The 21,784-nt window shown below is 42.4% G+C and overlaps 1 protein-coding gene and 1 long non-coding RNA gene across 12 annotated transcripts in view; one reads left to right on the top strand and one right to left on the bottom strand.

Annotated features, from left to right (window-relative positions):
- LOC127530169 (uncharacterized) overlaps positions 1-17,115 on the top strand; it is a 251,310-nt gene extending 234,195 nt beyond the window's left edge. Inside the window, exon 3 of the long non-coding RNA XR_007936685.1 lies at positions 16,931-17,115. This is a non-coding gene — a long non-coding RNA (uncharacterized LOC127530169). The remainder of the gene's footprint in view (positions 1-16,930) is intronic.
- The window catches only part of tanc2b (tetratricopeptide repeat, ankyrin repeat and coiled-coil containing 2b), a 473,655-nt gene that overhangs the window by 46,554 nt on the left and 405,317 nt on the right, over positions 1-21,784 (bottom strand). For 8 of the 11 annotated variants that reach the window (XM_051936364.1, XM_051936365.1, XM_051936368.1 and 5 more), the window contains 5 exons: positions 21,116-21,241; positions 14,596-14,631; positions 13,174-13,455; positions 12,647-12,774; positions 169-400 (listed from right to left, as the gene is read on the bottom strand). In XM_051936364.1, the coding sequence (XP_051792324.1) occupies positions 169-400; positions 12,647-12,774; positions 13,174-13,455; positions 14,596-14,631; positions 21,116-21,241 (804 nt within the window). The remainder of the gene's footprint in view (positions 1-168; positions 401-12,646; positions 12,775-13,173; positions 13,456-14,595; positions 14,632-21,115; positions 21,242-21,784) is intronic. The other 3 variants (XM_051936366.1, XM_028819657.2, XM_051936369.1) reach the window with 1 other exon arrangement.

Below are 21,784 nucleotides of genomic sequence, written 5' to 3'. Positions count from 1 at the left end.
AGCAAGAATGAGATGCCCTGGAACTACAGATGTCTCTGTTTTTCTCTGACACTTTCACACCCTCTTTAGCAGAAGATGACTCTCCCCTTGTCAACAAAGACTGATAAGAAGCCCGTTTGCTGGTCTGGGCCAAAAGATAATTTGCTGACCGGGCTCACATCCACATACCTTTGTAAAGGGCATCCAGAGGCTCTAGAACCCCTCTCCTGAAGGAGGCCAGGGGGTCCTGCACACAGGAACGCAGACTCAGCATGCTCTGTAGGTGAGGCTCGTGCAGGAGGTGCTCACGATACGCAATGAGCTGAGGGGAGCGACACAGAAGAGCCGCAACGTTGTGGACAAACTCGGGGACCAAGCAGGTGTAGGCGTTGTCTGCCTGGCAGTAATGGTAAGCAACAACCTGCAAGGAAAAGGAAACAAAGTTAAACGATGCACTGTGAGGAACGGAAACTTAGCAAGAGACATCTGTGCCACCTGCAGCTGCGAGGTGCACCTGCCTAGAAGTGTGGCAGATGGCTCACATGATTCCTGCAGTCCCATCAGGCTAACGCTGCCATCCACAACAGCTTTCTTGTTTACAGTGCACACCAGCAGCAGGCGGGCTGGAACTACGAGGGGAGGATGATGGATGAGCGCTGGGGACTGGAATCCATTAACTGGCCCAGAAGACTTGCCACGTCGCCCATACCCGCTGGCTCAAGAGGCAAGTGGCCAGAAACATGTTAACGCATCTCAGAAGGAGACGTAAAGAGGACCCACATGTACCCTCCAATTCAGCGCCTTCAGAAGGATTCCGACTTCTCCACTTTTTCCACATTTTGTTCTGTTGCAGCCTTTTCCTAAAATTGTTTAAATTAATTTTTTACCTCATCACGCAGCACTCAACACCCCAGAACGACAAAATGGTGGCAGGAGTTTAGAAATTTTTACAAATTTATTAAAAAATAAAAAGCTGAATTATATCCCACTATATAAACTCTTCTTGGGTTTGATGCCACAAGCTTCCTAACACCTGGAATTCGGGGGTTTTCTTCTCTACAGGTCATCTGAAGCTCTGTCAGGTTGGATGGAGAACTTTGGTGGACAGCTATGTTCAGGTCTCTCCAGAGATGTTCAAGTGGGTTCAGGTCCTGGATCTGGCCGAGCCACACATGTTCATTCCCAGAGTTGTCCTGTGTTGACTTTGCTTTGTCCTGTTGGAAGATGAACCTTCAGCTCTGGCTGTGGTCCTGGGTCTCTGGAGCATGTTTTCATTAAGGATATCTCTGGACTTTGCTCTGTTCAGCTTTCTCTCAGCCCTGTCTGGTCTCCCAGTCCCTGAGACTGTCACCACCATTACTCACTAGTGCACAAGTGATGAGTGGTGTCTGGTTTTCTCCAGATGTGATGCTTAGAATTGTGGGCCAAACAGTTCAGAGCAGACAGTCTTGTTTCCCACAGTGTGAGAGTTCTTTAGTTGACCTGTTGCAAACTCCAAGAGGGCTTTCATGCGTCTTTTAACTGAGGAATTGCTTCCGTCTGGCCACTGTTCCATAAAGCTGAGATTGGTGGATCGTTGCAGCAGTGGTTGTCCTTTTGGAAGTTTCACCCATCTTCACACAGATTCTATTGAGCTCATCCAAAGTGACCATTGGGTTCTTGCTCACCTCTCTTACCAAATCCCATCTCAACCGCTTGCTCAATTCTAGAAACACCTGTGGTTGTTCCAAATGTCTTCCATTTAAGAATTATGGAGGCCACTATGCTCTTGGGAACATTCAGTTCTGCGGGAATTCTTGTGTAGCCTTCCCCAGATCTGCTCCTCGACACAATCGCTGTCTTTAAGGTCTGCAGGCAACTCCTTCAGTCTCGTGGCTCAGTTTTTATTCCCTTGTGGCACATTCTGTAGACAGGTGTGTGTCTTTCCTAATCAGTCCAGTCAACTGAATTGACCACAGGTGGGATCCAAACATCTCAATGACGATCGACAGAACGGGGTGCACCGGAGCCAAAATTCAAGTGTCACGGCAAAGGGTCCGGATGCTGGTGTTGATGAGATATTTCATTTTTATTTTAACATCATTGCAAAACTTGTCTAAAAATCTTGTTTTTGCTTTGTCATTCTGACATATGGAGTGTTGTTTGTCGAGGGCACGTAACGAATGTAAACGATTACAGCAGGTGGCAGCAACATAACAAAATGTGACCACACTTTGTGAAGGCGCTATATGTCAGTGCCCACCTCAAACAGCGAAAGGCCTTCTAGAGTCAGGTCCTCATGGATGGAGGTTTGGCTGGCTCAATGTCCCCCTTTACTAATTCAGTTTTAGTCACGCTTACTGGAGTTTGCATGTTCTTCTCTGAGGTGTGTGGGTTTTATCTTGTGATCTAAAACTCAACTCATGCTTCAACACATCTAGTATGAGACGGCATGGAGGTGTACCCTGCAATGGCCTGGCACTGGGCGGATTTCAGCCTTTTGTTTCATTCCCTAACAACACTGAACTTGATTAAAGGGGGCAGAGAAAGGTAGTGGCAGGATGACCATGGCTAGGGTTCTCTTTTAAGACCCCTAGTTTAATAATGAGTGGACGTTTGCCCTCTGTGGGCTATTAAAGCATGGCTGGTTTTGTTGTATTCATTTTCCGCACAGGAACGTGTTGCACTTGTTGCTGTGAAGGTCAGCATGTCTTTTTTATGTATTAATTAGTTCTACACGTCCAATTTAAAATGCAGACTCCTCCAGGCTCCTTGTGCACTGCAGGTGGGCTGCTCTGTCATTTTACATAAGCTGTACCAGCCTCAGAAGGATAAGGTTGAATCAGCTCTCAGGTTCACCCAGTACTCCATTTGTATTTTATTTCCATCCTTCTTTATGACACATTTATAAGAGAATAAATACTTCATGTGGACTCGACTGCGACCCTGGGACAGCCAATTGGATTCCTCTGTTACCAGGTTGTTCATTTTAAGAACGAGCACATCAGTGACTGTTCAAACAGACTGGACCGGCCATGATGAACATCACCACTGACAGGGGTCCACAGCTTACTAACTCAGTCGCTGAAGACTTCTGGATCAGCAGGAGGTGGTACACCGGAAGGCCACATCATACCACCCTCTATCTAACTGCACAGAGCGACTGAACTGGACCCTGAAAACAACGATTGGACAAAGCGGCAGCCTGAACTGCACCAGATACTCAATACAGCTGTGCATGAGGTTAGAACATTAGATAGATAGATAGATAGATAGATAGATAGATAGATAGATAGATAGATAGATAGATAGATAGATGTGAAAGGCACTATATAGATAGATAGATAGATATATACACACTAGATGTGAAAGGCACTATATAGATAGATAGATAGATAGATGTGAAAGGCACTATATAATAGATAGATATATACACACTAGATGTGAAAGGCACTAGATAGATAGACAGATAGATAGATAGATAGAGATGTGAAAGGCACTATATAATAGATAGATAGATAGAGATAGATGTGAAAGGCACTATATAGATAGATAGATAGATATATACACACTAGATGTGAAAGGCACTATATAGATAGATAGATAGATGTGAAAGGCACTATATAATAGATAGATAGATACGAAAGGCACTATATAATAGATAGATAGATAGATAGAGATGTGAAAGGCACTATATAATAGATAGATAGATAGAGATAGATGTGAAAGGCACTATATAGATAGATAGATAGATATATACACACTAGATGTGAAAGGCACTATATAGATAGATAGATAGATGTGAAAGGCACTATATAATAGATAGATAGATAGATAGATAGATAGATAGATAGATAGATAGATAGATAGATAGATAGATAGATGTGAAAGGCACTATATAATAGATAGATAGATACGAAAGGCACTATATAATAGATAGATAGATAGATAGATAGATAGATAGAGATAGATAGATGTGAAAGGCACTATATAGATAGATAGATAGATATATACACACTAGATGTGGAAGGCACTATATAGATAGATAGATAGATGTGAAAGGCACTATATAATAGATAGATAGATAGATAGATAGATAGATAGATAGATAGATAGACAGACAGACAGATACTTTATTAATCCCAAGGGGAAATTCACAATAGAACAATCCAGACGAGAACAGGCCATTCAGCCCCACAAAGCTCGCCAGTCCTATCCACTAATTTCTTCCAAAAAAACATCAAGTCGACTTTTGAAAGTCCCCAAAGATGTTACAGGTGAGACCACTGTTACCTCCAGGCAAATAACTTATTGGTCCTTTTAGAACTGTTAATGACACACAGCCCACCGACACATCAGAACATCAGTAACTACAAACCCTTCAGTCCATAACACCAAAGGTGAAGGAGAAGATGATGGTGGCCCAGTCCAGACAAACTTGTTCGTACAACCAGAGACATTGATAGTTCCGGCGCTGCTGAGAGTGGCAGCCTTTTCAGCAGCTCCGTGTATGACTGTATGTGTATGACTTTATTTTTCTACTTTTCTACTTTTATTTTTCTCTTTTTTTTATTGATCACTCCTATCACTTTATTTTATGTGGATTCATTCCCTGGACACGCTTACTTTTACAACATGGGCATGGATTTTATGTGAATTTCTCCTTAATGTGAATTTCTCCTTGGGATTAATAAAGTATTTATCGTGTCTATCTATCTATTAGCCTGCTAAACTCTCAGCTGGGAAGAACGTCTGGATCAGGAGACCTCCACTCTCCAAAGATGGTCCTCACTGCCTCAGGCCATCCATTGAACTACAACAATACAAATGTTTGCTAACGTATGCAGTTGAATGGGGAATGCCAGGCACTGGGATGGTACATACTGCAAATATTGCCAATCCGAAGCCTTGACTCGGTTGTACGCAATAGTCAGGGGTGAGGAATATAGCAGTGCTACCTGAGGGGGACTACATGTCCCAGAATGCAGCAGAATACTGCACCACTCGACAGCCTCGGCCAGCTGCACAGAGGCTAACGGGAAGAAGCCATGATGGTGAGAGATTTAAAAGGATCCCAGTTTGGTTGCAAGTCTCTCGTTTTTTTCCTTCAATTGTTTTTCACCGGAGCAGCAAACGTTGATGAGATTTGTTTTATCTGGAATCCCTGCTACACAGAGTGTGCTCTGTGCCCTAGTGATCTGCGCAGGACATTCATCTGCCCAGTAAGACAAGGTGCTTCACTTGCGCGTGTTATCCAACACCATTGGTTATTGGATTGTGTTTTTGTGCATTTAGATGTTTATTGTTTACTATTGTGGGTCATTGGGAGGGAATCTGTAAACAAACAACACAAAATGACAGTAAAATCATCAACTGAGTAATTGAAGTAAGATCTTAAAGTGACAGTCATCACTCTGTGCATTTGAGGACACCTCTCCCCACATGTATTCTGCTTAAGAAATAATCTCTGAAAAGACTGAAAGACATTTACAGTGACATAACCCATCACAGTAATACATGTCACAGGTATCACGAGAATACAATACAATACATCACACATGAGCATGGACTCAAGATAGATTACATAAAACTCAACGTCCCAGTCCCTGTTATGAAACAGCAACGTGTGAATATGACATCAGCTGCCGGGTCACTCCTGATTCCTGTGTTTCACTGTAGTTTTACTATTCTAACATCTAAAAATAAAGTCGGCTCCGTCTCACCTGTCCGGTCAGACCTGAGGTGTGCTTTGAGGAGGTGAGCACAGGTCAGCAATTACTAAAATGAAAGGCAGCTCACCTGACTGGTCAGACCTGAGAGCTGCTGCTGCTGCACCTCCTCACCTGCCAATCGCGCTGTCTGTCTTCGAGGTGGCCACACTCGCAATCGGACAATCCAGCTGGGATATTAAACGTCTCCTACTTAGACGCGTCTCTATGCCCGCTCAGGTTTGCTCCTCTCACCTCCATCTAGGTAACCCTGGTAGCTTTAGCTAAAACCCACATTATACGAAAAGGGCCTCTTATGTTTTATCTGCTGCGTCCATGGCACACATTATGACACCAAGGTGACCAGACCAAGACACTATGTGACAGTGTTACAAACAGTTGTACACGGTAGATGTCTCACTTTTGGATTGTGTTGAATGTCTCTTGTCAGTGGAGTGCGTGTCAGACCAGGCCGGGTGTTCTCCTGGCTTCCACATTTCAAAAATAAAACAAACACCTTTTTAACGGTGTGAAGCTTAGCGCCTTTGGTGCCGCTAACAAGACATTCTGTACTTTCTCTATTGCAATCAGATCTCCTTTTCTTCTTTAACATGCCACAAAATGGGCAAGTAGCCTGGTTTCATCAGAAAATAAACTAAAAAAAAAATTCTCTTTGGTCATTCTCTGAAGTTCCATTTCTTGACTATATCATCTTTTTTTATTGCTATTTTAAACCAGACCTTAAATCCCATTCCTGCTGGGTCTGCAGCCTCCCAGAAATCTGGCTGCCAAATGATGTGACACAGTTACTGTCCGACAGTACGTGAAATTGAGGAGGCGGGTGATAAGAACTTAGTGATAAAAACGTCAGCAATCAGTGGCAGCCTCGCTGGTGCGTGGGAACACAAACTGGTAATCTCACAGAGCTCAGATGAGAGCCAAGTGTGAGCTGACTTCCATATTAGTAATAGCTGACCTGTGCTCACCTCGTCAGAACACTCAGGAACACCGCTCAGGTGCTATCAGTTTTTAAACCTGAGCAATTATGTGGAAACATGACAAATAAATCAATAAATAAATAACTTACATGGGCCTCCAGTTGACATCATATATCTACTGATAAGGAAGGGAGAGAAGAGGATGTCATGAAGGATTGGGGATAAATAGCTGAAGGACAAGCTGACATTATCCATTTTTGCTATGGCTAGAACACAAGACACTCTTAATTCAAGCTAAAAAAGTCTTGGCTTCCAGGATTAGCCCCCCTCGTTGGAATGCAGACCTTGCCCCATATCTGATACGATGATCGAACTCACACCAACTACTGGAGGCACCAGCTGGACAGCCATGTTTTGAACAAAAGACCATAACTCAAGGATGAGTACCACTGATGGACAGAACTTTGCACCAACTGTCAAAAAAAAAGACAGGCTTGTGTGGACCCAGGAAATCGATAACAAGACATGTTTTCCCTTCCTTTAAAAACCCTAATAAAACTCACATCATCTCTCTTCTCTACAAGCTAACTATGCTCAACCTGGTTGAGATCTCAGCGCTTACAAGGTGCAGCCATAACTGAGGCTGAAGCAATCCCTTTAACTCTAAAGGGCAACTGTGCTGGACAGGAAGGGTGGAAGACTCATCAGTATTGGAGGAACAGCAAGTGCACAAGCAGAGAGAGATGGGAGCTGACCGTCTACCAGCTGACCTAGGAGGTGCAACTGTGTTGGCAACAAGAGGGCTGGCACACTGAGTTTGAACCTGAAGAGAAATTGCAGTACCACAAGCAAACAGAAGGTAGGACCAAGCCAAAGGAGGAGACAAGCTCCTAAAACAAAGAAAGAAAGCATGACGAAGATTCTTCCAAGTGTCTGGTGAAAGACTCCCAGGAAAGGAACAAACCACTGCTTATGTCAGACAATACACAGGCCTGCTTTAATTCTGAAAATAATTAATTGTAACTTAGCAGTTAGGCCAAAGGCAGCTCATGTATTATGGTATTGCTGTAACTGCAACTAAAAAGTAGTAGCCTTGTGAAGGACAAATTATGAAGTTTCTTCCTAAATCCAGTAAGGAGATTCAGAACAGCAACTCACACCCACACACACCCACAAACTGGTTTAATCTAGCGCAGACCAGCTGTGAACAAATGAGCACCCCAATGCAAGAAACAGCAGCTTACTATCTAGCGTAAGAACTGAGCCATTACGACCACATGAACTGAAGGATTAGAATTCATAAGTTGTGTGCCTTGTCCTATAGATAGGAGAGAAAAAGTTCAGCTAAGGTTTTGTAATTTTGCTTTGCGTTGTTTGTCGTCGTCTTTCATCTATATATCTATATACCTATCTATATTTGCATATATCTATCTTTAATTATTCTTATGTTATAAATAAGTTGTAATATTTTATTTACTTCAACAAGCTTGGTTGGGTATTTTGTGAAAGCAAGTCTACCGCCATGTTCAGATCACCACAGACAAAGTGAAAGTGTTAATGTAGACGTTTGCTGATTTATGGACTGTGTTCATACATTTTACAGATCTCTTCATATATCTGGAGTTCCTGCTGAAGGTGAAACAGAGATCGCTCACTTGACCGACATTAATTTGTCATTCCCCTTTGTGGGCGTCTTAATTGTCTTAAATAATTACCAGCACTGCCAAAGGCAAAACTGATAATTAATTAACGGAGTGATTAATCCTTCTTTTTCCCTACATTGTTTAAAATGTAGAAACAAAGATGGCACATAAATCATTTATGAATACATTTAACAACACTAGACAGCTGTACATTTTTTGTATGTGTGACATTTACTGGATGAAAGAAAAAAAAAATCACAACGTAGAAACTGTAGTGCAAAATAAAACCATAAATGAAGAGCCATCACCGACAGCAGAAGAGCACCACCTTCAGTTCTACACAGCCAATGAGATTTCTTCATCTGATCGAATTAAGATTTGTTTGTTTGTTTGTCAGCTATGCAAATCCACACCGTACATCCCATCTCCACCACAGTTTACAGAGATTCCCCCCTCTGTACAGTGGAAGACCCCAAGTTACATTTTGTTCTGAAAATGTTCTCCCCTTGGCAGAGGTGTGCAAAGTGAGTGTAGTGAGTGAAAATTAAGTTCTGTGTCCATGTATTCGGGTGTGCTTTTTACAGTTTGTTAAATTAGACTTGTAACATTCAATTTGGGTGGTTATTAGGATTATTTAGATAAGATATGCAGCTTTTAAGTGAAGAAACTGAGAAAGCAAACATTATTTTTGATAGTGTGTATTTAAACTGAAGTAGATGGATTGGGAGAGCATCGGGAGTCATGAGGTCGCTGGAAAGGGGTGTGTGGCGCTCCCGTTATCTCTGCAAAAGGATGAAGGTTCAAGTCTTTAGAGCCCTGGTGCTTTACTGTTTATGAGATATGGCCGCTCAGTGACCTGAGACGAAGACTCTACTCCTTTGGTGTCTCTTTGGAGAATCCTTGGGTCTCGCTGGTTTGACTTTGTGTTGCTCATGGGGTCCTGAATGAGGCACCTGAGCGTCAGTTATAGCGCTATGGCCATGTGTCATGATTCCCTGAGGGTGATCCACCTCGCAGGATTCTCACTGTAGAGGACTTGAGAAGCTGGACCAGGCCAAGGGGATGCCTGCATAACACCTGACTGCGGCAAATAGGTGGGTGGGACAGGACCGTGTGTCTGCCTGGGATGTTGCCAACCGGGATCTCAAGCCGTTTTGTTGTGTGGGGGGTGCAGCAACGTGCTGTATCAGTGCATGCTCTCTAACCTAACCTGACCTGACCTGAGATGCTTTTTGGACAGAAGGTTTGGTCAGCATGGCAATGACAATGTGTTTTTCAAGAGACAGAATTCTGGGATGCATGCAAATAAGATAGAAGAATGAAGTGAAATATGAAAATGTGAAAGTAAGTAACAGAAAGAGTGTTGTTGTTTCATTAATGTATATGTTTAAGCTCAGACAAACTAACCAGTGTGTATATGCTTGTAAGAAGATGTAAACTACATACTTGGGAAAGTCAACATCTTTCATATTTAACTTAACATAACTTCATTGACAAGTAAGATGATTAAGGGAAATCATTAATTGTCGATTCTCACTGATATAACCAAATCAAAAATAGACAACAGCCTATGGTTTTTGAAAAGCAAACTGGGACTCACTGACCTACTGACAGTTTCTTGGCGGAGTTCTTGTTCGTCACGGGCACTTTGCTTCCCTTCACTGAACTGACTCTTTCAAACTACCCATTAAAGTGAATTGATTCTTTTTCATTCATTTTTAGGATTAGATGCTGAATGGGGGCTCCTACTCTAAGTGATCCGAAATATGTCATTTAATAATTCATTATTTTACATAGTAATTCATATGACACGGTCCAGTTTCAATCCACAAAGAACGTCAACAAATTTAAGATGCATAATTAAAATGTTACGCTACAGAGTCACATATGAATGAGAATTGTGTGACTTATTCCTGGGTAATGATTTGTTCATAAATCAAATGAACAAGAATCACATAAAAGTGTGCTCTAAAGTTGAAAACAAATAATTGTTAGAAATTAGAATAATTTTACGAGGTTTGTTTTTGTGTGACTAATCTGTTGTATATACAAAGGGACCTACACATATTAGTATTAACAATGTTTATATTCAGTTTTAAACTATTCCAAGAACAAACTGTACAAAACAAAACAAATATATTCTAATATACAGTAAATGTGCTGTTATTCTATTGTACTTATATGATGAATGAGAGAATCGTCAGCGATAAGAGTTTTTGTTTGCCTACATTGATACAGTTTGAACTCAAGTCATAAGTGAAGTGAGTCAAGACTCAAATGTCTACCAGCGTCAGCAAAACAAAAGGTGCTGATGATACCATCATGCAGGACAAGCATGTGCTTTAGCCCTCCTGCTGAGCTCCACTGAGTTGCGAATCGATTCTCATGATTCACAGAAAAGAGTCATTCAAAAAGAACGAATTGTTCGCAAGTCACACATCAATAGTTTTTGTCTGCTGTATCCTGGACCACTCTGTAATATTCCGACAAACCAAATTTTTTTCTTTGGATAATAAACGTGAATTGACCGTTACTAACACTGTGCAATAATTACAGGGGTGCATTTCTAGGGGATGTGAAGAAAATGTAACCACCACTGTGATACGCTACAATTCATCAAAATGTATAATTCGACTTTAGGACTGATTTTATTTTTAAGATTTGCAACAGAATTCTTAGACAGCAGAAACAAATCCTGGAGTCTTAACGTATTATGTATTATGTTAATTTCTCGAATTGGCTCTGCACAAAGCGGTGAACAAAGTAGTGTCAGCATTCCAAGGTGAAATGATGATAATTCCTAATAGCACAATAAGCAAGACTCAAAGACAGACATCTTGGCCTAAAGGAATTCATCTCAAAGAGACTGTATTTTCATAGTCAAGAAACTTGACAAACATTAAATGTGAAAAATACTAAAACCTCATGAAAAGACTTTATTATATGATAGAAATCATTTTCTTGTCTTAAATCACTGAGCTTATTTTTGACGAATGCAAGCCTTGAAAGTGTTTCCTTTGTGTTCCTCTTTCAGTATGAATCATGTTGAATGACAACCCGTTAGGTTTTCAAATTAATACACAAATAACAAGGCACAAGATAAATGTGCAACACAACATACACATTTTACTTTTTTGTGTATCTATATATATATAAAATCCCTGTGTGCGTCCAGGTGTCCGTGTGTGGGTGTCTTTTGCTGAAGTGTGCATGCGTGGGGCACGGTGCGACTCGCGATATTACTGTCAGAGAAGGTTACAGGCGTTTTAATGAAATACAAACCAGTATTACTGCGAGAGGAAATTAAAGGTACACAATACAGTGACGCATATTACAGCCACATACAAGCCAGTATTACTGTCAGAGGAGATTAAAGGCATATGACCGACGCGCACGCCTGTATTGCCACCAGAGAAAATTAAAGGTATATTACGGACGTACAAGACGGCATACTTCAACAAGGGCGCGCACAAAAAGGCGAGCCTCAAAAGGGCGACCTCAATTGGGCGCAGCGAATAAAGGCGCGCGTAAATAAAGATCTGCACCTTTGTTGCTCTTCACATATTCCACAGCCATTTGAACTAAATTATCTACGAACGCCTTTATTCGCCGCGCTCAATTGAGGTCTCCCTTTTGAAGCTCGCCTTTTTGTGCGCACCCTTATTGATAGAGCCGTACAAGACAGTATTACTGTCACAGAAAATTAAAGACACACAATACACGGCGGCAGCCCACGAAGAACGGTCAGCTCAGCAAGTAAACATCAACAAAAGAAAGGCTGAAAGACAAAGAAAAATACGACCAACAAAAAAGAATGAGCTCAAAGTCCCTTGCCATTTAATATAGACTGTTCCTACTAATATTTATGCACTACTGTTCTAGCGCCCATTATTGTAACGGGCTAAATGACTAGTGTGTATATATATATATATATATATACATGTGATAGACTGGGCTCTGTCCAGGGTTTGTTCCTATCCTAGCTGGCATAGGCTCCAGCACCCCCTGCAACCCTGGCCAGGATTAAGCAGGTTAAAAAATGACATGATATATAACCACACACACATATATATATATATATATATATATATATATATATATATATATATATATATATATACACATACACACGTGTATAAAAATATATTATATATATATATATATATATATATGGGTGCATGTGTGTATATACATATAAAATACACACACATATGCATATATACTGTATAGATAGATAGATAGATGTGTACATATACAAAGGTATGTTTCGTATCGCATATTTATTATGTGTGTGTGTATATATATATATATATATATATTTATTATACACACACACACACACACATACTACATACACACACTTAAATAAACACACAGACCATAAGCTAAAGAGTCACACCTGAGATGCTAGTCTTCTCATGGCTTCTTCCTGGCGCCTTCGCATTTCTGGGGTCCCTGGGCAGCTGCCACTGCCAATGGTAGAGTGGGCTGGTGGCGCTTGGCCCAGTGGGAGGTTTCCTTCACCATCTGAGAAAATGAGGACAGAACAAGAACAAAATTGAAGAAAATAAATCATCAAGTCACTCTGCTCTTCATTTCATGGCTGATGCCGCCCTCATTCCTGGTGTTATTTAGGCCTTTCCCCTCATGTTATCTTGTCTCGAGCTTCTGTGATCCTAAAGCTTGTCTTTCTTCCATCTACATCTCTCACTTTCTCTCTTTTTATGCAGCTTCATTTAACAATTCAATCCAATTTATACTTTTAACATTTTCAGGGATGTCAGCATGACACTGTGCCCCAGAAAGTTCACAAAAATAAAACTCCAGAGTTACACAACACAATAAACTGCTCCCTATTTGTCATTAAGCAGGAAACTAGCTACGACTAAACTTTTGCTGCCATAATACAATCCAAGGATAACTTACGCTTGGGTGAGGCATGCGGGCTGTCCGAGGCAATTTGCCTCATGCGGTTGCCATGGCAGCTCATGGCGACCAGTCGTGAAATAATGGCCGTCTTGCCGAAGCCGATGTTGCCAACGATGACCACACCGCGGTTGGTGCTGCTGTTGGAGCTCTGTAGTTGCCCCTCAATTTCCTGGAAGAGCCAGTCACGCCCAATGAATACTGAATCCACCGTGATGCTTGGGACTTCGAACAGCAGAGGCTTGAGGGAGATGTCGGGGGGCCGGTAAGGTGCAAAACGGACTGGGAGGAGGGAAGATATACACAAGATCAATGGAATGAGATAAGGGGTCCCCGTCCACACAGAATACAGGCCTGGAGTGTCAGGGTACTGCCGGAGAAGAGCAGAACCTTCAACACAAACTCATGCCAGGTGCATCTTGCAAATGTGTTCATTCCAAGCATGCACAATTAAAGAAGACAAAGAGCACACAACATGAATAACATTAGAAACCCAACATCTGAAACCCACTGAACTGCATCTTGCTTCCTCCATGACAGTTATAAACACAAGGAGCAAGGGCAGGTCACGGGCGTCAAACTCGTATCACTACCTGGAGCCCATTAGAGTGTCCAGCTGATTGTGCGGGCCGCTATATGGCGTCATGGTGGGGACTACAAAGAACCGCATTGCGCTCTTTAGCAGAGCATACGCCATAACTGATTGGCTCAGTAGACACAAAGCTCTCCACGCTAGAGAATGGGTGACAATCCTCACCTGCTGTCAAACAGAGGAAACCGCACCACAGTCTGAACACTGAGCTTGGCGAGTGATAACTGGACCCCCAAGTTGACCACCTAACCCAGACTGAGCCTCACGTGTATCGGTGAGTTCATGATTAGATTAACGTTTTTTGTTGTAATGTCCAGTCTCAAGACAAAATGCTTTTCAGTGAATAAAGCTCTGGTGGCTGGGCAAAGGGGTCAAGAGGACGGCTTCACATGCTTTCTTCGTCCGCAGATCTATTCACAGGTAGCCATTAGACAAATTAATTACATAATTACAGTATATGATTAAATAACCTAGGTAAAGTACAGCTCCTCTGCCTCGGGCATTAAGATTGCACAGGTTAAGATTTTGTTGTTAAAACAAACCAATGCCAGTATGGAGGCTGCGCTTCATAAACTTACTGATCCAAGACTTTAACTTTACAACATCAGTGCACTTTTCCATCATAATAATTATTATCACAGACCTTCACAAATATTCAAATAGTAGCAGCACAGAAAAAAAGATCAAATTAGTAAAACCGAACTCCCAACAAAGTGCTCACAGAATCTGTGAAAGTGGCTGGCAGCAAAGCCCAAACCAGCAATGTTAATGGTGGAGGGGAGGGAAGGCAAGTTTCAAAAATAAGCATAAATAGAGAGAGTATCACTTACGTGAGTGGGTGTGCCAGGTATGGATGTTAGCGCAAGCTGAAGCAGAATACACAATCAGAGAAAAGAAATGAAAGGGTGGCAGTGCAGTGGAAGGTGCTGTTCCGGCAGGACAGGGAACATCACCAGATAAGAAAGCTTCATGCAATCATCTGATCAGCATCCACATGGAGGCACTCCCCCCCCCCCCCCCTAAATGGTAAACCCGCGCCCCCCCCTCCCCCCCACATAACTGTATAAGAAAAAGCTTCATGCAATCATCTTCTCAATAGTCACACGAAGTCACATCCCCACCACCACCTCTCTTGGGCTTCCGATTAAGTAACAAGCAAGCAAGTTGTATTCTGTGGACAACCTGAACGAAAGCCAAGGCACAAGGGAAAAGAAGCAAAGCAGCCCTGGATTGGGCCTAACGTAGCATACAAGGGAAAGACGTTTCAAAGCTGACATTGGTAACCTCCCATGCGTTGCTAATCAGCTGTTATGAGAAGAGCAGTAAATGCTTAGGAGGGGACAAAAAAAAAAATGAAACTTTATTATCAAAAGATTAGAAAAATAAGTTAGGCGAGGAACAAGAACGTTAGTTAGGGCAGAACGTGGAGTGGGGAACACAGCAGAAATGATCACTGGGACCTTTCTCGGCCCTCATCTTTATCAAGCGTTACACCCACAAACCCTACAGCATCGTGAAGGCCTTCTCCCAGCATTCCCAAGGTCTCTTAGTATCACGTCCAGTTGGAGAGATTTGGACAGGAAAAGTACTTTGAGTGTGACAGTGACAGTAACAAGAGCAGCAGTGTAATCACTGAATGTGGCAGCTGGGTTTGTGGAATTCGATTAAAGGGAAAGGGCCAGACAAGTATGTTTTATTGTGTTTGCCATAATATTTAAGATCTGCCTATTTATTAATTAAGCTTCCCCTGGGGAGAACTAAAGTGCTAGCTTGTTTGCTTTCTATCTCTATTTATCAATCTCTCTCAATCTATCTATCTACTTCCTCAAAGACATCACAAAGATTATCAAGAACCACAACACACCATCCTACCAAAAATGTCGGTCAAGCAACTTTAACTTCTTGTTTACAGAAAGCTGCTGCCCTGTCACCTCCATTGACTGAATGTTAAAATACTTTCTGAGTGAGAGGGGCCGCCGGCACAGCTATTAACTGAATCAGGAATGTCCAGCGGGTGGCGCGAGTTTCCTGCCTTCAAAAGAGTCTCGGGTGTATTTCAAATGCCCAGGGTTGCCAAAGTAAACAGTCTGCTTCTTGCAGAGATGGACACTGCAGCCGTGTGAGGGAGAGACATTTTACAAGACACTTGAAAGATAACCCTCTGTATGGATGGCTTCAGCAAAGGAGCTCATGGCTTCTTTTATGGGCGCATCTGTTTGTTTCCACAATCCTTGGACTACAGAGGAACAGTTTGCATTTCTCAGTCTTCATCTTCTTCCACAGCTAAACTGAGATCAATCACTCAAAATAAATAAGAGTAAGCCACCAATAATCAAAACTAAAATGAGAATAGTCAAAAATGAATGCAACTAAACTGAAACAACTTTTACAAAGGAACTTCTTCATCTTTCACCTGCTTCCGTTAGGGGTTGCCACAGTGGATCATCTTCTTCCGTATCTTCCTGTCCTCATCATCTTGTTCTGTTGCCCCCATCACCTGCATGTCCTCTCTCACCACATCCATAAACCTTCTCTTAGGCCTTCCTCTTTTCCTCTTCCCTGGCAGCTCTATCCTTAGCATCCTTCTCCCAATATACCCAGTATCTCTCCTCTCCACATGTCCAAACCAACACAATCTCGCCTCTCAGACTTTGTCTCCAAACCGTCCAACTTGAGCTGACCCTCTAATGTCCTCATTTCTAATCCTGTCCATCCTCATCACACTCAATGCACATCTTAGCATCTTTAACTCTGCCACCTCCAGCTCTGTCTCCTGCTTTCTGGTCAGTGCCACTGTCTCCAGCCCATATAACATAGAGGGTCTCACTACCGTCCTGTAGACCTTCCCTTTCACTCTTGCTGATACTCGTCTGTCACAAAGCACTCCTGACACTCTTCTCCACCCATTCCACCCTCCCTGCACTCTCTTTTTCACTTCTCTTCCACACTCCCCATTACTCTGTACTGTTGATCCCAAGTATTTAAACTCATCCACCTTCGCCAACACTACTCCCTCATCCTCACCATTCCACTGACCTCCCTCTCATTCACACACATGTATTCTGTCTTGGTGGTCCTACTATCCTTCATTCTTCTCCTCTCTAGAGCAGATCTCCACCTCTCTAGGGTTTCCTCAACGTTCTCCCTACTCTCGCTACAGATCAGCAAACATCACAGTCCACGGGGACTCCTGTCTAATCTCGTCTGTCAGCCTGTCCATCACCATTGGAGATAAGAAAGGGCTCAGAGCCGATCCCTGATGTAATCCCACCTCCGTCACTCCTACCGCAGACCTCACCACCGTCACACTTCCCTCATACATATCCTGTACAACTCTTATGTACTTCTCTGCCACTTTTATAAAGGAACTAAAAGACAATATTATTACAAGAATTATAATGGAGAACTTAAGAATAAAACAGACAAGGAAAATAACATAGAAATGCAAGGAGACACAGCAAGTTGTGAAAAATGAAAAATATCCTAACTGTAACCTTGGCACGAAGTGATATCAATGAAGTTGTTAACATGAGAAAGAAGAGTGGGATGACAAGATAATTTAAAGTGACAATAAGATGCCAACGGTAATAATCCAAAAGGGGATCATAAGAATGACTAGATAAGCTCGTCGGACAAGACAGCACATTCTGAGAATGAAGCAGCAAGGCCTAAGCTGTTCCAATAAGATGGCACACTGGGGAAGTGTGACCCTGAATGATGTCAATACGACAAGCAAGTCCGGTTTGTCCAAGAAGTCCTGCTAACTGAGTAGTATTTGTTGGCCTGAGCCATACGACTTTGAGAAGGAAGTACGAGTACTGAGATGTGTAGCAAAGAGCTGGAGGGTTCAATGCGCATGAATGAGATTACACACCCTACCTACACTGACAACAGGCGCGACACAGAAGTCATCTTATCTGTAATTAAATGTTACAGAATGAAGGCTCTGAACACTTCAAGGAATGAGCGATCTCAGGTTTGGTTGTGTTTTTTTTTAGTAAACTTACAAACCTTTCTGAAAATTTGTGTTCACTTGGTCATTATGGGTTACTGAGTGTAGACTGGCAGGCAAACATGTCAACTTGTCCTTTTAAAATTAATCAAGTGTGCAGAAAGCGAGGGGATGTCCACGTCTTGTCTAAACTCCACTGTGTTTCACAGAGCAGTCGAGCATTCACTAAATGTACAATACAGTAATCCCTCGCTACTTCGCGGTTCACTTTTCGCGGATTCACGACTTCGCGGATTTTATATGTAAGCATATCTAAATTCATAACGCGGATTTTTCGCTGCTTCGCGGGTTTCTGTGGACAATGGGTCTTTTTACTTCTGGTACTTGCTTCCTCAGTTGGTTTGCCCAGTTGATTTCATACAAGAGATGCTATTGGCGGATGGCTGAGAAGCTACCCAATCAGAGCATGCAGTTAAGTTTTCTGTGTGCTGCTGATTGGCTCAGCGACGGAGTGTTGCATTAACCAGGAAGTCTCATCTCACTCATTCACCATTAATGTGCTACTGCTGCAGGGGCCATGTCCAAGCGCCAACAGAAGATGCAAATGATTGCAGAAAAGGTAAAAGTTTTGGATATGTTGAAGGAAGGGAACAGCTACACCGCTGCAGGACATTGATTCTTTTTATTTAAAAAGGAGGAAAAGCATATAAGATCTACGGCCGCAGTGTCCTTTAACCAGGGTGCAAAACGAGTCGCAAGTGGACGTGATAAGGCAGTAGTCTGGATGGAATCTGCTTTACGAATCTTTGCAACAAGTTTGACGACGTCATGACCGCCTACAAGCTGCTACGTGTACTTTGCTATACAGTAAGTGTAAACTTATCTACCGATTTCATATTGCTTAGCAGTTGTCCCTGTTATTAATAGAGTAAATGGTGGGTTGTAAACAATACAGGGAGGGTTTAAAAACGTCCAAATACACGTTAAATAATTAAATAAATATGGTGTCCCTACTTCGCGGAAATTCAGTTATCGCGGTCGGCCTTGGAACCTATCTCCCGCGATAAGTGAGGGATTACTGTACACATTTTGTAAGACAATTGAGTCTCGTCACGATGTGCGTGTTTAGTCCCATTATTTCTCATTATTATCCCCTTATTATTTTTGTCATAGATTTGTTGCCTTATTGCAAAGATTAAATATGATGCCACAAATATTTTCCAGAAAGCAACACAGTTGAGAAGGTGATGGCACTCTGAGCAAGAAACCCCAAAAACAAACACACCTAAGCGAGGCCTCAGCTGCACGCTGGTGTCAAAAGAGGAGCCTGCTTTCATCTTAAACTACGCAGCGATTAATAAAACATGCAGCACTTGCTAATTTTAAAAAAAGCATGTGATTAATTAAAACAGAATACTTAATTGTGTCCCACCCTTAACATGACCCCTGCCAGACTTCTTCCCTAAAGCTCATCATTTGTGTTTAGGATTTCAATTAGAAGCAGGAACGGATCAAACACAAAAGGAGGGATGCGGCAAAATTTCTAGTTTGTCTATCACTGGCACAGAGCATCAGCACGGTGACATCGATCTGCACGCTGTGTTCTTCCTCCATATCAAACAGGCAGAGGCGAAGGCCAAGGAGATGGATTATCTGAGGTGATGCATCACTGCAGCCTTGCGTTTTAAATTATTTACGAACGTGAGAATGAGTCATCTACTCCAGAGAGTCTGAAAACCAAGTGGTGTCTCTGCAGTCGTACGGTTGGGCCTATGTGATCAGCATCTTAAAGGAAATGCTCCTTGACAGTTCTTCCTGCCTTGCCGTCTCAGGGAATGTTCTGCTAAGCAACAAGTAACGGGAGTCCCTGGACAAACCAGGAGGAGACGGGAGAGGATGAAGCCAGTTCTGACTAAACTAGACAATTACTTTGCACTTAGAATGAAAATATATCAGACAAAGTCATATTGTCAGTCAGCCTTTACATTCTGAAGAAGGAAATTAAAAGATAAAACGAAACCAGTGACTCTGACATGTAACCTGGCACAAGTGGTCGAAAGCCCATCAAAACACTGTATAAGCAGGAAAATGCCTTCCCCTGCTGTGCCATGATGCCTAGAGTTCACAACAACGAGATCCAAAGTCGACAGACATCTTACTTAACCCCCCACTGATCATCTTCATCGCGTATCTTAAAAGACGCCTGCCTTCATGCAGCTAGAGGCTCCTGGTGCCAGCAGTGACAGTCCTGCAGTCCTGAGAAAATGACAGTCCAGCTGGCTGGCACAGTGAAGGAACCCCCCAATTCCAAAGGCTTGAATTGTTCCCTAGTAATATCATATTACTGTTATTTTTTTTCCAGTTTACAAGGGAGATAAGAAATGTGCAAAACCTGAAAGAAAAAGTTGTGTGTCTGATATGCACTGCAATCCAAGGAGCGGGCAGTTTTCATTAGTTGATAGAAAGCAAAAAGAAGAAGAGAAAAAGCTGCACCAGCATGGAGCAGAAATATCACCAACACTTGAAAGGGCCTCTCAGTCAGAAGACCACCATTTAAATGAAAAGCACAATTCACCGATACGACACTGGGCACAGAGAATGGGCAAAAGGTACACCCCGGGCAAACACTGTGCAATTCTGGCACGATTTTAAGTCTGAAGTGCAGAATCAAGCTGAATTTTAGCTTTGTCAGCCGTCGTTTCACGTGCGATATGAGATATGGTCGATTACATCTGACAATGCGAATTTCTGTCAAGTCATAAATTTCACTCAGCTATCTTGTGGAGGGAGCATTCCCACAAGTCGATTTTCTGATGTCGCCATGAAATTTCCTTCATTGCACATAGCGTGCACTGTGCTTTGAGTATTGCTGATGTCACGCTTATTTCCACCTTTTTGATTTCAAAAATCTTAACTGTCGTATAGCAACACACCTACAACTAAAAGGCCAATGACAAAAGGAAGAACTCAAAATAAATGTACACAACGGTGAACTACACTGCTGTACCTCCAGTTCTCTCTGTAAAACACAAAGATTGGACTTTCCGTTCTTTTCCAGCCATCCGCATGTCTTTACTTGATATGCAGCACTTCTCTTTGTTAACGTAATAGAAGTCGGTGGCCATATTGCCTTTAGTTTTAAATGGGTAAAGCTTGAATGCAAAATGTCAGTGGGTAAAACTGTCCATCGGGGGCCATGTACACGTGTAGCCTGAGCACTCACGTCATGGCATGTCAACGTGTCTGTACTCTCTGAGCACGTACACGACTGGCGACTCCCATCATGCACTGTGACTAGTTGTAAGAATCACAAAGTGTATGCCTGGCATGACAGGATTCAGAAGGAGTTCACGACGTGCGCACGTAAGGCCGTAAACGGAAGAGTTAGTGCGGCTCACCTCGTACATCCTGCCCTGAGCGTCCCGCTGCAATGCTCTGTCGTGGCATTCGTAGAGAGGTACGCAGCGGCGTGTGTCTCTGCTCATCCAGGTAAGCCAAGTCCTCCAGGTGTGCTGAACTGGTCGCTGTTGGGAAGGAAAGAGAAATTGTTATGTTATTAAAGATAACATAAGAGGGGGCTGAGCGGTCTCGTGGTCTCATTAACCCCTACAAATTTAATTTTTTTCTCTCCAACCATCTGGAATTTTTTTTTGTTTTTTCTGTTCCCCCTGGCCATCGGACCTTACTCTATGTTAATTAATGGTCTCTTATTTTAATTCTTACTTTGTCTTTTAATTTTCTTTTCTTCATCATGTAAAGCACTTTGAGCTACATTATTTGTATGAAAATGTGCTATAGAAATAAATGTTGTTGTTGTATCAGAAAGGCAATGGGCTGCCCAGGGTGCACATTTCCTGTAAAAGGGAAGGTACAGTAAAAGTTACCCATAACAACAAATCAACCTGTATGTTAACAATAAACTAAAAAGTTTACTAGCGCTGTGAGAAGCAGGAATAAAGGCCTGCATACAGATCTTCAAATGTGCCAGCGCTATTTTGATGGGGAAGCTGGCATCACTTCTCACCCCTGTGGATGAAATGATTAAGAAAAACAACTTGACGCGATTG

Source organism: Erpetoichthys calabaricus, chromosome 14 (genome assembly GCF_900747795.2).
Source record: "Erpetoichthys calabaricus chromosome 14, fErpCal1.3, whole genome shotgun sequence".
Lineage (NCBI taxonomy): Eukaryota > Metazoa > Chordata > Cladistia > Polypteriformes > Polypteridae > Erpetoichthys > Erpetoichthys calabaricus.
The sequence above is the reverse complement of the archived record's forward strand: the minus strand, read 5'-3'. Positions and strand labels throughout refer to the sequence as shown.